Source organism: Notothenia rossii (genome assembly GCF_949606895.1).
Source record: "Notothenia rossii genome assembly, chromosome: 5".
Lineage (NCBI taxonomy): Eukaryota > Metazoa > Chordata > Actinopteri > Perciformes > Nototheniidae > Notothenia > Notothenia rossii.
Genome location: NC_136903.1, coordinates 4,430,047 through 4,445,237, shown reverse-complemented (window position 1 = coordinate 4,445,237; position 15,191 = coordinate 4,430,047). Strand labels below are relative to the sequence as shown.

Genomic DNA, 15,191 nt, shown 5'->3' with positions numbered 1-15,191 from the left:
TGCGACATCATCTGAGGTGAGAAAACCCAACTCCTTTTTTGTCTTTAAAGAAAGTTCACGAGTTGCTCAGAAGTTTGACCGAGCACAAGACGGTTTTGATTCTATGGTTCAGAGATAAATCATGGCAAGACTCATTTATTATATTATACAGCTTTGCATTTAATTTGCTTTACCCGTATTTATTTTGTTCTATAGCTTTCTCACGTTTTCACCTTTCATTTGAGGTATTTGTATGTTCCTTGAAAGCAAAATAAAACAATGAAGAGAGTGATCCAGTGGAACACAAAAGCATTGTACACAATTTAAACCAATCAATGTTGTTTAATTAACAAGGATAATCTGGTGTTTTGGAGTTGATGAGTAGTGCAGATATCAATGTAAAATCAATCGACAGTAAGGAGAATACTTACTTCCGGGTGCAAAATCCTCCGTTATCCAATGGGAATGGACGCTCACATTCCCTTTAACTGCCGCCGACATGGACCGATGCGGTGCTTCCCTGAGCGTCAAATACCGCCGCCGATGGGAATACATTGCAATCAGTTGAAAGCTCTTTGCGTCCGTTTATGAAGCTGAAGGAGACTCGGCGTGTCACAACTGCACGCCAAAGGACCCTGACCAAGCGTCGCTCCTGGACGTTCAGGGAGTGAGACTGTGTTGCCTTTTCTTTCTCGTAAATTATGTATACATAAAAAACTGTTGTTTTTTAAGATACACAGAAGGCAAGTTTGACTTGGGTTGATTCTCATCTGTTTTCTCAGTGTGTGTTCGGGCGGAAGACACCTTATCCATTTTTAAGACTAGGATTAAGAATTAGCTTTTTGATGAAGCTCAAAGTTAGGGCTTCCTAGAATCAGCCCTTAGTTTTGCTGCTATAGGCTTAGACTGCCCAGAGTGTTGTGTGTCTGTCGCCTGGCAGGTTCTAAGCATTGAAGGCTTCACCTGGGTCAGGAGTTGTGGCTGTGCCTGTCATAGCGGTCCTGAGTCGTGATATGAGTCAGGGCTGTGCATGTTTTTAAAAACTATTTACTTGTACTTTATTTTGAATAACTAATATCTATCATTTTAATATGTAAACTGTACTTTGATAATGTCATCTGGGATTTTAGAGACATTTAACTGCATCTGCTTTTTTGCGGTTTCATCTGTAAATATATATGTTATTTCATAAATGGAACTCATATATTGTATTTTATTGTTTCTAAAATATAAATTGAAAATTAACTATAGACAATAAACACATTTAGATCTCAAAAATCAAGTGAACAAGAACAATACATTTGTGTAATATTGAAATACTCAAGTTATTGTGTGTTATTTGTTTTTCTACTTGAACAAAAGATTTAGGTAAATGTTGAACAAATATATAGAGCGAAAAACAGTTGAAACTTGTTTATTTTATTTGTTGAGGACTTTTTTAAGCTATACAAACATTCTCCAGAGAGTTGGACACAAATAAAATCAAAATAACTCAAAAGATTGAGACACAATTTCTTCTTCTAATATTAATAAAGCATGAATCCTTAATGTACCACCAACAACTCACCAGATAAATATCCCTTTAATACAAATATTTAAAACTATAACCCAAAAAGAAACCTCTACTTTAATTATGAAAAAATAAAATAAGGGGTGCATTTCTTCTCACAGTTATCTTTGGCTGTATGAAACACTTCGTATATATACAACGATAAGGAAATAAAATGTTATGAATTTAACACCCAGAAATTTCAGGTCCGTGCAAATATTTCTTAATCATAAGAACATTATCTTTGATCGAAAAAGCAGAAAACATCAAATATGTGTACACTGCACCCACCCAATCATATACAAAGAGTATATTACATTTAGTGAGAGTGAATCTTTCTGTAGAAAACCAAATGGTTGTTTTACTCAGTGTGATTGACAGGAGAGACGATCAGAGGGGCAGAGTTTATACCACCTTCATTCAGATGGGGACGAAAGTATGGGTAGAGTTTCTCTTTGAAGCAGCAGCCAGTGAAGGAGTAGATCAGAGCTGCAGCATCAACATCATAAAAGGAGACCAGACCCTGCTCATAATCCACAAACACCCCCACCTTCTCAGGCTGAGACTTCAGAGAGAGACGGACATCAGGGTCGAGAGCTTCGTACTCATTTCCATTCCTCAACCATATCGTCCAGTAACCTTTATGAGGAGACAGTGTGATCTTTCCCTTCCTGTTAATCGACTCTCTGGCCACTCCTAGAGTCCACCCAGTCTTCCCTTTAACTTGAACCTCATAATAAAATCTTCCTGAAGAGAAACTCTGCTTTGCTAAGACATTAGCACAAGAATCAAATCTCTCTGGATTCTTTGGGAGATTCTTCTTCACATCACCATGTTTAACTTGTTTTCCATCATCAGACAGGATGAGTTCAGGATGTGCTGTATCAGGATCAAGAGTCACCTCCACCTCAGACTGCTGGACCCTCTTCAGCTCCACCTCAGAGAGCAGCTTCTTCATCTGTTTCCTGAGCGTCTCCTCCAGCTGAGTCACAGCTCTCACCACAGTCCCCTCATATGAAGGTGGACGGACCCTGACTTCTGTCCAGTTCTTGGTGGGTGGAGCAGCGTTCAGGGACGTGAAGCTTTGGAGGAGGTGGAGCTGGTCTTCAGAGCGTGAGAGCTGCTCCACCTCAGAGCTTCTCTTCTTCAGCTCAGAGACTTCCTGTTCCAGCTCTTTGATGAAGCCTTCAGCCTGTTCCTCTGTCTCTCTCTGCTTCTCTTTGATGGTGTCCATGAGCTTGGCCTGGCTTCTCTCAACAGACTCCTTCAGAGCGGTGAAGACCTGAACACCATCTGCTATCTCTCTGTCTGCTCCTTCCTTACTGAGCTCCACTGAGCGGTTCATCTCCTGAATCTTCAGTCGTCTCTTCTGGATCATCTGCTGGATTTCAGCCTCTGTCTTCCCCAGCTCAGCCTTCTTTCCTTCATATTCTTCTTTCAGAGGAACTACATCATGTGTCTTGTGGTCTAAAACAGTGCAGAGCATGCAGACACACACCTGGTCGGTCTTACAGAACAGCTCCAGCAGTTTATCGTGCTTCACACACATCCTGCTTTCCAGGTTCTCCACAGGGTCGATCAGCTGATGTTTCTTCAGACGTGAAGCTGTCAGGTGAGGCTCCAGGTGAGTCTCACAGTAGGACTCCAGACACACCAGGCAGGACTTCAGGGCCTTCAGTCTGGTTCCAGTGCAGACGTCACAGGGAACTTCTCCTGGTTTGACAACTTGTTGCTCTGAGCTGCTGCTGCTGGCTTTCTGTTGAGCTGACTGTCTGAACTGAGCAGCCATATCAGAGATGAAAGTGTTGACCAGCAGCTCAGGTCTTGGGAAGAAGACCTTATTACAGTTGGGACACTGACTCGGGACATTTATATCCCAGTGTTCAGAGATGCAGGCTTTACAGAAGTTGTGTCCACATGGTATGGTGACTGGATCAGTGAACACATCCACACAGATGGAGCACAGAAACTGATCTTCAGTCAGCAGACAGCTGGCAGCAGACATGTCTACTCTGTTGGAAAAAACATTAAATATAGTTATAGTATAATTATTTGTTTAAAAAGAATCAAACTATGAATATTCCTGAATTCCGTACAAATAGTAACTGAGTGGAGAAGAGCCCGATGTGCAGTTCAGTGTTAGTTATTGGAATTCACCAAGCCAATGTATGCATGTATTCAGGTACTATACTTGAGTTTCTTTTATATTTTGTATTTATACCTCTCCACCAACACTACAGCTGGACCTAATTCACTTTCAATCCAATACATTAATTGTTGATAGTTAGTTTGTTACTTTGCAGATATTACACAAATAAAATAAGCAACAAAATTAGTATTTTATAAACCTCAGGGTAATTTACCAAGCAGTACAATAACATGTTCTACACATTGATCCATCACTAATTATAATCCAATTATATAATATATTTAACTTTTTTTAAAGATTTTCTTTTTCTTTTTTTTCTTTTCCTTGTAAATGTCCACATTGTGGTATTTTAATTCAATAAATGATCAGAGTACTTCTTACCCTGCTAGTAAATACTGAAGTCTGAGGTATTGATGTAAATGTCTCCTCATAGTTATCACTAATTCCATCCTCCATACATCATTGTACTTTTAATTTGTAACTAACTTTAATCAAATTCAGTTTATCATTGCTCAGTTTGGTGTGCGTCTCTTCTGTTGGAGCCAACGAGCCGTTTGTCACTATGGTAACCAGCATTTAACTGCATCGCCCTATAAAAACATGTTGGGGAACAAGTCCGACTGGTCTGTAGTGTAAAAGTCTGAAAGTGTTTCATTTAGCTCAGCTGGAGACGGAGAGTCAAGGAGTTCACAAACTTTACTTTAGATTATTTTTGCAAAGGGTTTTATTGTATTTACATAATTTATTGAGGCTGCCTCTCACTGCCTGCTGCCAGTCACTTTTATAGCTGTAGCATTTAGCTGCTTGTTAGTTATTTGAATAAAAGTAGAAATATTTCCTAAAACATTGATAAACTAATATTTTATATTGTTGCAGTCATTGAATCTAAAGCCCTCTGTTCTTTGTTTGTATCAGCACTTTAATATCTAAAATCATCATAAAGTTAAATTGAAAACCTTTAAAAACACAATGATCCCTCCATGACCGTCACATTACACATGAATCAATATTATAATACGGCTACCCTGCTCATATGACATCGCTGCTTATATTGATAAGTACTTTTAATCAGGGGCGTCGCCAGGCGGTAGCTTGGAGTTGCTGCAGCAACACCACATTTGGCCTAGCAACTGCAAGCAACGCCAAGAAATGTATGTTTTATTTTTTTATATATGTGAAATCCATTATCAGAAAAATGATTGATTCGAAAGTGATATGCTACGGTACAGTACAAGTACTTTTGGGTGTTTCATTCAAGCTCGGCTCTGTGTGTGTGGCATGAGCAACCTGATCTCACCGGAATGCGTGACTTAACCACGACTCCTTAACACTGCATTGCGGGGTGGAGTCACGAACTTTGCTACATTTACGTGTCTGCACCACGCAAACAACCCCAATGTAAAGTGAATGAGGCTCCTTTGTCGTGGTGCACACACGCATTTCTACTACGTCCTGCCGTGAGCTTTTATTCTATAGAACGTTTTTAAAATCGACTTTATAACTTGTAGTAACTCACGGGAGGCTTCTTTTATTTTATTTTGTATTCATAATGTAGTATGGCAACCCTGTTTCCTAAAAATTACGTTCCCACAGAACTAAACTGCATTCTCAATTACGTTTAGCTAGAAACGTATTTTCTCCCACGTTACGTTCGTTATAAACGTATCTCAAATACATTTATTTTCTAAATATCTTTGCCATTTATTGTCTTGCTTATAATAATGATAATAGTGATTTATATATATTATATATATAATATATTATATTTTCGAGCACATATTTGAAATCAGTAGGCGAGGCTGTAATTTCTCCAGCTGTTACTCTCATGAGCGAGGCAGAACATAATAGTTTTAACATGCCAAAAAGCTGCTGTCGTTTATTGCACCTCAAATATTAAAACAAATCCAGAGTTACGTGTTTCTGAACTTCCTCTAAGAAGAAAGGACAGTAACAGAAGATCTCTGTGGCTTCAGGCTTGATCGCCGTTCAAATGACAGCGTTAGTTTCCCCAAAAGTGTGCGGGGCTGTAAAGTGACGTAGATTTTATTCTCATCTATTATTCAAAACCGTTCTATTTATTCTAACGTAAATTACATGCCAGTGTTTTATCTTTTTATGTATTTGTTTTTATTTTAAATCGTATAATGTCAGACTTTGTTCGCCATCTGTGAGGAAAAGAAATGGGGCTCAGAGCCTCAAAATACTGAAATCTGTATTTTTTAAAATATTTTTTTCCTTCTAATTTGTTATTCTTTTCTAAATAACACACTGTTATTTACTCGACAATAACACACAATTATCCTTGTTTTAATTTATTCGTTTAATTCTATAATCTTGGGCTTTTTAGCCGTAAATAAAGTCATCGCAAACAGACGTAGGCCTGTAAGGGACATTTTGAGCGATACACACCACAAGCCACAAACCACCCACTGAACAGATTACCCAAGATCCTCCGCTTGAAGCTCGTTGATTCGATGTTTTAGCCACAATGCATGTTGGGATATGATATTAATGCGATATGATATCCGAAAACATTTAAAAAAAAAAAAAAATACTTTATTCCGAGTGTTCTTGCTTTTCTCTTTGGAAGTCATCAATTGCGTAGGCCACGCCCACTTCCGTTTTTAACATAAACTCCCCCCACTTTAACTTTCACGTAATCAAACGAAACTCGCTACGCATATCTAGGGTGCAGAGACGAACAAAAAAGCCTCTTGGAGGGGTATAAAAGAATGTACAGGAAGTCGGACATTTTCAATTTGGCGTCCGTACACATTTTGTATCGTGTTCGGGACTTTATCCGAACGACTCGAAATTCGTCGGGTATTATCTCGAGACATGGACGGCAAATTGTTATCAAGTAGTTTTTTTATTTTTCGCACGGCATAGCCGTGATTTGGCGCCAAAGTTTGCGTTCGCTCGATGCTAGGCGATCCCTCGCCATGGAACATGATGATGTCATAACGCCAACTGACATACTCTGAACGCCACCAAACTTCACATGATGGATAACAGTGCGGCCTTGAACAGCTCTAGGTCAAATCTGATGTTACTTAATATGGCGTTACCATGGCAACGGATCCTTCGCCATTAAAAACGGTGTCGCTGTAACTCCAATGGACACGGTCCAATCGTCCCCCAATCTTCACTTTTATATCACCGGTCAATGCCTCAACAGCTCTAAGTGAAATCTGAGATCTCACCGTATGCCGTTTCCATGGCAAAGCGTCCCTCGCCAAAAAATACAATGTTGTAATTCAATGGAAAATGGTCCAAACAGCAGGACACTTCAGATTATCATTGATGGTCCGTCCCTCAACAGCTCTATGTCAATTAGGGGATGTCATCATATGCCGTTGCCATGGCGACAGATCCCTCGCCATGAAACATGGTGTTGTCGTAATTCAATGGAAAATCGTCCAAACGGCACCAGACTTCAGACTATCATTAATGGTCCGGCCCTCAACAGCTATATGTCAATTATGGGATGTCATCATATGCCGTTGCCATGGCGACAGATCCATTGCCATTAAACATGGTGTTGTCGTAATTCAATGGAAAATCGTCCAAACGGCACCAGACTTCATATGATGGTTAATGGTCCGGCCCTCAACAGCTCTCCGCCAATTACGGGATGTCACCATATGCCGTTTCCACGGCAACGCGTCCCTCGCAAATAAACCTGGTGTTCTTGCAATTCAATGGAAAATCGTCCAAACGGCACCAGACTTCAGATGATGGCTAATGGTCCGGCCGTCAACACATCTAAGCATATTATGGGGTGTCATCAAATGCCGTTGCCATGGCGACATATCACCCGCCATCAAACACAACGTTTGTGTTACTGCTGTAACTCAAAGACATTATCCGATCTGCCCGAAACTTCCCAAGTTTGCCAACGGCCGAGTCCTCGAGACACCTAGACACACACGTCGACGTGCGGACAACAGCCTGCGGAGCGACGAAGCCCCGCTCAATGCTGCTTGTAGCTTTAATTTTAACTGATATTATACACATTAATTATACTCTTATGTATGTAGATAGAATAAGAAATGTGCAGAATTGGACAGTTTAATGGTGGAGGTATACACACATATTGATAGATGCCTTGTAATGCACTGTTGCATAACTACATTTTGTGTATATGATATGTCAATAAACCTTAGGAAATCTTGAAAGGGATGTGCAAAATAGCAATTATATACAGTTTTTAATTAACTATTAGTAGAGAATAACGAGTAATGAATATACTTTATAAAGATCTGCAGAAAAATGTTTAGTCTTCTCAAGCACCAACTATCAAATATCTCCTGATTGTTGGCACTTGACAATCACCTTTCCCTGAATTTTACTCAGGTGTAACTAAAGTCTGCTTTAAGGGTTGTTTATATTTCACATCATTAATCAGAATCTGCAAAGTAACTAAAATAAATGTAGTTGAGTAAAAATACCAGGTTAACCTCTGAATTGTAGTGGAGTAGAATTACAAAGTAACAATGAGCTGTTATATGGGTAGGCTATATATTAATGCTGCCCATTATGGATACAAGCGATTTTCACCCATTTAGTAATTACATGTTTTAAATGTGTAGACACAAATTTGTTTCCTATCACCTAAACCTCCAGGGCTGTACACAGTTTAATACTGATCCCACTGAGTTAAATAATTATCGTCCTATCTCAAATCTTTCTGTGTTATCAAAGATTCTTGAGTCCCTAGTTTCTACTCAGCTAAAAGTTTTTTTAAATTCACACAACATCCTTAACCCTATGCAATCTGGATTCAGATCAAAGCACAGTACTGTGACTGCCAGTCTGAAAGTCTTAGATGATATCAAGGCTGCTTTGGATAACAAATCTGTTTGTGTTGCATTGTTTATTGACCTAGCCAAAGCATTTGATACTGTAGATCACCACATTATGTCTAATGTTATATTGGTGTCTCGTTTCGGTCATAATGCCATTTGTTGGTTTCAGAGTTATCTAACCGACCGTACTCAATGCGTCAGGTTGGGTAGCACTGTCTCTGACCCTGTCACCTTGGAGAAGGGCGTTCCACAGGGCTCTATTTTGGGGCCTTTGCTCTTTTTATTATATGTAAACAATATTTGTAATCAGATGCAATTTTCTACCTATCATATGTATGCTGATGACACTATTGTATATTCATGTGCTCCTTCTCTGGACATGGCCGTTTCCAATTTAAAATCTGATTTTATCACGCTGCAGCATGCACTTCTTGATTCCAAACTGCTTTTGAACAGTAAGAAAACCAAAGCAATGCTTTTTAGTCCCAAGTCAGCGTCCTCTTGCCTCTCCATTGACACCCTTGATGGCGTCTCTGTGGAGTTTGTTGATATCTACAAATATCTTGGCTTTTGGTTGGACAGTAATCTGAACTTCAAACACCATATCGAAGTTCTAACAAAGAAATTGAAATTCAGTCTTGGCTTCCTTTACAGACTTAAATGTTGTTTTTCAACTTCATCCCGTAAAAGGTTGGTCTCTGGCTTATTCCTGTCCCAGCTGGACTACGGTGACACCATTTATAGATTTGCCTGTCCCACTGTCTTGGCCAAACTTGACCCACTCTCCCATGCTGCACTGCGTTATATATCAAATGCACCCTATAGGACTCATCATTGCACACTGTATAGCCTAACTGGATGGTCCTCACTCACTATGCGTAGGATGCAGCATTGGTTTTTATTAATGTATAAAGCCATTTTAGGAAATCTTCCACTCTACATATGTGCCAGATTTGCTCCAGTTTGTGACTTTTACAACCTCAGATCCAGTGCCTTGATACGGTTCCAGGTTCCTGCTGTGCGGACTGAGGCTGGAAAAAGGAGTCTCTTTTATTATGGTCCTTGGTCTTGGAATGACCTTCAATCACGCCTCAAACTGACGGCACTTGTTTCTATAGCCTGTTTTAAATTGAAGTTGTCAGAAGTCCTTACCACCAGCTGCTCTTGCAGTAATAAGTAGTGCCTTTCTTACTGTCCTAATGTGCACAATGTAGTAACTGCTTTTTTTCGTCTTTTGTTTTCTTAGTTATGTTCTCTGTATTTTATATGTTTGTGTTATGTGTTATGTGTAACGTTGCTGCCTTCTTGGCCAGGTCAGCATTGTAAATGAGATTTTATCTCAATGCTTTTTATCTGGTTAAATAAAGGTTAAATAAAAAAAATAAAAAAACTTCTAATTTTGGGAAAAACAAAAACATCTTTTAAAACTACAATTCCCAGTAGAGACGTGCCATAGAGTTGCGAAACAAAATAAGCCAGCATGTGTAGTTCTGGGGGGCGTTCGAGTCCAGTTTTGAATAGTCTGCTGTGGTTTCGTTCCATTTCAAAGAGCTTGACGCTCGGCGTAACCTTGGCACACTGCCACTCCAACATCCAATCCCAGAGCTTGAAGATTAATCACGGGGTTTGTCAACAGGACTGTAGTCCCAAAAAATAGCTGGGGATTATGGGTAGTGTAGTGTCTTCGGCCATCCTAAACTGAATTTTTTCATCTGGCGTCACAGAGATCTTCTGTTACTGTCCATTCTTCTTAGAGGAAGTTCAGAAACACGTAACTCTGGATTTGTTGTAATGTTTGAGGTGCAATAAACGACACAGCATCTTTTTAGCATGTTAAAACTATTATTTTCTGCCTCGCTCATGAGAGTAACAGCTGGAGAAATTACAGCCTCGCCTACTGATTTCAAATGTGTGCTCTAAAATGATATTTATTAATGACTATTATCATTATTATAAGCAAGACAATAAATGTTAATGATATGTAGAAAATAAACGTATTTGAGATACGTTTATAACGAACGTAACGTGGGAGAAAATACGTTTCTAGCTAAACGTAATTGAGAATGCAGTTTAGTTCTGTGGGAACGTAATTTTTAGGAGACAGGGTTGCCATACTACATTCTGACAAAAAATACAAATTATTATGAATACAAATAAAATAAAAGAAGCCTCCCGTGAGTTAATACAAGTTATAAAGTTGATTTTAAAAACGTTCTATAGAATAAAAGCTCACTGCAGGACGTTGTAGAAATGCGTGTGTGCACCACGACAAAAGAGCCTCATTCACTTTACATTGGGGTTGTTTGCGTGGTGCAGACACGTAAATGTAGCAAAGTTCGTGACTCCACCAGGCAATGCAGTGTTAAGGAGTCGTGGTGGAGTCACGCATTCTGCTGAGATCAGGCATGAGCGCACGAGTGAGCGAGCGAGAGAGAGAGAGAGAGCACCGGTACTGGATATTGTTGTTGTTAGCATCTGGTTTGCTAGCTGCACTAACGGATATTAGAAGCTGTTTCGACAACAAGGTGAAGGGAAAATCCTCTCCTGTCAGATAACGTCAGCTCTGTGAGGTAAAGGACTCTCTGAGTGTTTAGATAGTTAACTTTAGTCTAAGTTATCTCAGTGGGTCTCAAACTGTTTGATCACCATTTATGTAAACAAGTATTTCCAAGGCACACGTTTATATGATCATTATAGTTATAAAGAAATAAGAGAATAAATGAAAAACAGGTATGAAATACTATATGACAGTAAAACAAGAATAGCATTTAAAAGGGGAGTGATTAGTCAAATATACATAAAGAAAAAGTAAATCTGCTTACAGTTCTGTTTCATATGAGTGTTGAGAGAGGTATCCATAGATCTCTTAATTTTGCTCTCAAAGTGCTAATAAATATTTTTTAAAAATCTTGCCGGGGGACCATCCCCTTGGACACCCCTAGAGGAGGTGAGGTCCGCCCCCCACTTATAAAAAAAATAGCACTTTACCCCTGCTTACACCTATATGCCCTGAGCTGATTATCGAGCCTTCATTGTAACAGTCACGGGTGTACTGTGTACAGTATGTGCGTGTGGGGAGTGTTGTCACTGTAGCGCCTGGTACCTCAATGGGAAACCCTGAATGTTTGAGCACCCTCTATGAAACGTCAAGCTACCCCACAGCAACCCCAAAAGAGAATCTCTGGTGCCGCCCATGCTTTTAATATTGAACTTAAGACATGTGTTATTATATAATGTAATGTATTTTGGTATGATTTATATGTATTACTAAGTGTCAGAGTGTCAGCTTGGACAAAGAGGATAAAGAGGAGAATCAGGATTGCAGAAAAAATATATCTAATATTTAAGTTAAACATTTTCCCTGGCTGCGGCGCTGAGTAGCACTTCCTGTCTGAGCAGAGCTGAGGCTTTGAGTTCATACAGGAAACAGGTCCGGAAATGAGCCCAACCTAATGCTAGCTGTGACGTTACCCTGTCTAAACTTCACTAGCCAGAGTTTAGTCACTGGGTTTGGTTTTAAACCTGCTTTGTACTTAAGTCTAAATGTAAAAAGAATTATCTTAAAAGACACATTTATACGGCCTAATATTCACTCTATGTCTGAACAGACGTACGGGCCTCAGATTCTGATTAAACTAAACCTTGTTCAAATATTTTGTAGTAATGTTTTCTCTGTAGTGTACTCACCAGTGTTTGGAATAAGTTCTGATGTGTTGTTGAGAAAAGCTGCTGGATTCAGTCGAGTGTTTCTTCAGAGAAACAGAGAGACGTGCAGCTGTTCTGTCGATCAGACAAGCTTTCACTTTAATTTCTGGGAAGTTGAAGCTCTTCTCTTTCAGTGTAGCTCCACCTCTCAGTGGCCCGTCACCAGGAGGAAGTGGAGGAGGAACTACAGGGCCAACAAGGCCTTTTTTTCTCAAATGTTTAGACAGCACCAATACTTCAACTCCCATAATCCTTTCTGCTGCAAACACTACAAATACCATCAATCTCACAGAGTTTAAATGACTTAGTTGTTCTGTGTTTTGGAGCTGAACTACTACATTTGACAGAAAAAGAGAAAAGCAAACTTTATTAACTTGATTTTGATTTGTATTTCAGATATTTTAGGGGCAACAATTTCATATTCTACTTCCTTCACTTTAGCTTCCTTTCTCTTCCGTACAATTATGTTTCCTATTAAACTAAACTGCATTTCCTTTTTAAAGTAAACTATGTTCTCCCTTATTACAGTTCCAGGTTTAAACACAATGTAACTGTTGAAAACACTGAAACACTGCTTGTTAATGTTTAGAAACAATATGGTTTGGCTTTCAATAATCACATTATATAATAAGTTATGGCTGGATGGAAAACACAACACAGCTTTTGGTTTCCACGGACTAATTAGAAACATTTGTGGTGTTCCAAAAACAGACAAATATGGTAACCTCAAATCGTAATTGACAATGCAGTTTAGTTCATACAATTAAGGAGAACCAGATCAAAACATCTGTGACGTACAGAAAACAGCAACATGCTTTTGTATCCCAGTAAACAGAAAAGTAGTAACAATAATAATACTTTTTAAAGTAGTGTATTGCGCACTTTTATTTTAAAAGTACTGTTATATGAACAAAAGTGCATAAACAAATAAGGTGATTTTAACAGAAGTATTCCCTTTACACAGTAGCAGATAAAATAGTTATTGTCATTTTCAACTTAGACATTAATTAATGTAATTAAATCAAACGTTACATTACATTTAGCTTTTATCCAAAGCCACTTACAAAAAGTGCGTTCGACCAACAAGATACAAACTAGAAGAAAACAGAATCATATAAGTACATCAGGTTTCAAAGAGCTAAAACATTTCAAGTGCTACTCAACTGGCTTTAGATAAGCCAGCCCTTTATTAGTATATAAGTGCTTTGTTAGTAATTCTATCGCTCGAAGTGGAGTCCAAAGAGATGAGTTTTCAGTCTGCGCCAGAAGATGTGTAAGCTTTCTGCTGTCCTGATTTCAATGGGGAGCTCATTCCACCATTTTGGAGCCAGGATAGCAAACCCACGTGTTTTTGCTGAAGGGAACTTGGGTCCCCCTCGCAGTGCGGGTGCAGCGAGCTGTTTGGCTGATGCAGAGCGGAGTGCACGTGCTGGGTTGTACGGTTTAACCATGTCCTGGATGTAGGAAGGGCCAGATCCATTCGCAGCATGGTACGCAAGTACCAGTGTCTTGAAGTGGATTCTAGCAGTTACTGGAAGCCAGTGAAGGGAGCGGAGGAGCGGCGTGGTGTGGGAACATTTAGGAAGGTTGAAGACCAGACGAGCCGCTGCATTCTGGATGAGCTGCAGAGGTCAGATGGCACATGCAGGTAGACCAGCCAGGAGGGAGTTGCAGTAGTCTAGGCGTGAGATGACGAAAGCCTGGGACAGAAGTTGCGTCGCTTTCTGGGTCCGGAGGGGACGTATCCTCCTGATGTTGTAAAGAGTGTATCTGCAGCAGTGGGTTGTAGCAGAGATGTTTGCAGTGAAGGACAGTTTGTTATCTAGGGTCACACCCAGATTCCTTGCAGTCTGAGTCGGGGAAACAACAGAGGTGCCGATGTTGATTGTTAGGTCAAGAGTGGGACAATCTTTTCCCGGAAGGAAAAGCAGTTCAGTCTTGTCAAGGTTGAGCTTGAGGTGGTGAGCAGACATCCACTGAGAGATGTCAGCTAGGCAAGCAGAGATGCGTGCGACAACCTGGGTCTCTGAGCGGGGAAAGGACAGAATTAATTGGGTGTCATCAGCGTAGCAGTGGTGTGAAAAACCATGAGGGCTAATGACAGACCCGAGCGAATTTGTGTACAAGGAGAAGAGGAGGGGACCAAGAACAGAGCCCTGAGGGACCCCTGTAGTTAATTGACAAGGGTCGGACTCGGACCCTCTCCAAGTTACCCTGTAGGTCTTTGAGGTATGAGGTGAGGAGGGAAAGTGCAGAGCCTGAAACTCCAAGTTCTTGGAGAGTGCGAAGGAGGATCTGATGGTTCACCGTGTCGAATGCAGCAGACAGGTCCAGAAGGATGATGACAGAGGAGAGGGATACTGCTTTAGCAGTGTGCATTTCCTCAGAGACAGCAAGGAGAGCAGTTTCTGTTGAGTGACCTGCCTTGAAACCAGACTGGTGCGGATCCAGAAGGTTGTTCTGATGGAGATAACAGGAGAGTTGTTTAAAGACAGCGCGTTCAAGTGTTTTAGACAGGAACGGGAGGAGAGAGACATGCCTGTAGTTTATAACATCAGACGGGTTGAGAGTGGGTTTCTTTAGGAGAGGGTTTACTCTTGACTCCTTGAGACTGTTTGGAAAGTGACCAGAAGTTAGAGAAGTGTTGATGAAATGGGTGAGAAACGGTAGAATATCAGGAGCGATAGTCTGAAGGAGGTTTGAGGGGATAGGGTCCAGAGGACAGGTGGTAGGACGGGCAGAGGTAATGAGGGTAAGAACCTCACTTGGAGAGAGAGGGGAGAAGGAGGTCAGTGTGTGGGTGAAGGGAGGGTCAGGTGACCCAGCAGTGAGTAAAGGTGAGTCAGAAAAAGAAGAACGAACATCATCAACCTTTTTTTCAAAGTGGTTAACAAAGTCGCTTGACAGAAGGGAGGAGGGGGAAGGGGCTTTGGGGGGGTCCAAGAGGGTGGAGAAGATGGAAAATAGTTTTTGGGGGTTGGAATAGGAAGATTGGATCTTA

At 40.3% G+C, this 15,191-nt stretch overlaps 2 protein-coding genes across 2 annotated transcripts in view; both read right to left on the bottom strand.

Annotated features, from left to right (window-relative positions):
* Positions 1–4,292, bottom strand: part of LOC307038456 (E3 ubiquitin-protein ligase TRIM21-like) — an 89,600-nt gene extending 85,308 nt beyond the window's left edge. The window contains exon 1 of the mRNA XM_079679855.1: positions 3,750–4,292. The gene's annotated coding sequence lies outside the window, so the exon portion shown is untranslated. The remainder of the gene's footprint in view (positions 1–3,749) is intronic.
* On the bottom strand, positions 1,378–12,271 carry LOC307038448 (E3 ubiquitin-protein ligase TRIM21-like). The gene is made up of 2 exons (XM_079679845.1): positions 12,173–12,271; positions 1,378–3,540 (listed from the first exon to the last, which is right to left on the bottom strand). Exon 2 carries the CDS (start codon positions 3,531–3,533, stop codon positions 1,890–1,892), a length of 1,644 nt encoding a protein of 547 aa, XP_079535971.1. The 5' UTR covers positions 3,534–3,540; positions 12,173–12,271; the 3' UTR covers positions 1,378–1,889.
* Between the last annotated feature and the right edge of the window lie 2,920 nt (positions 12,272–15,191).

What these genes read in the sequence shown, in the direction of transcription:
- LOC307038448 (XM_079679845.1), bottom strand. Translation starts at nt 3,533, where the DNA reads ATGTCTGCTGCCAGCTGTCTGCTGACTGAAGATCAGTTTCTGTGCTCC.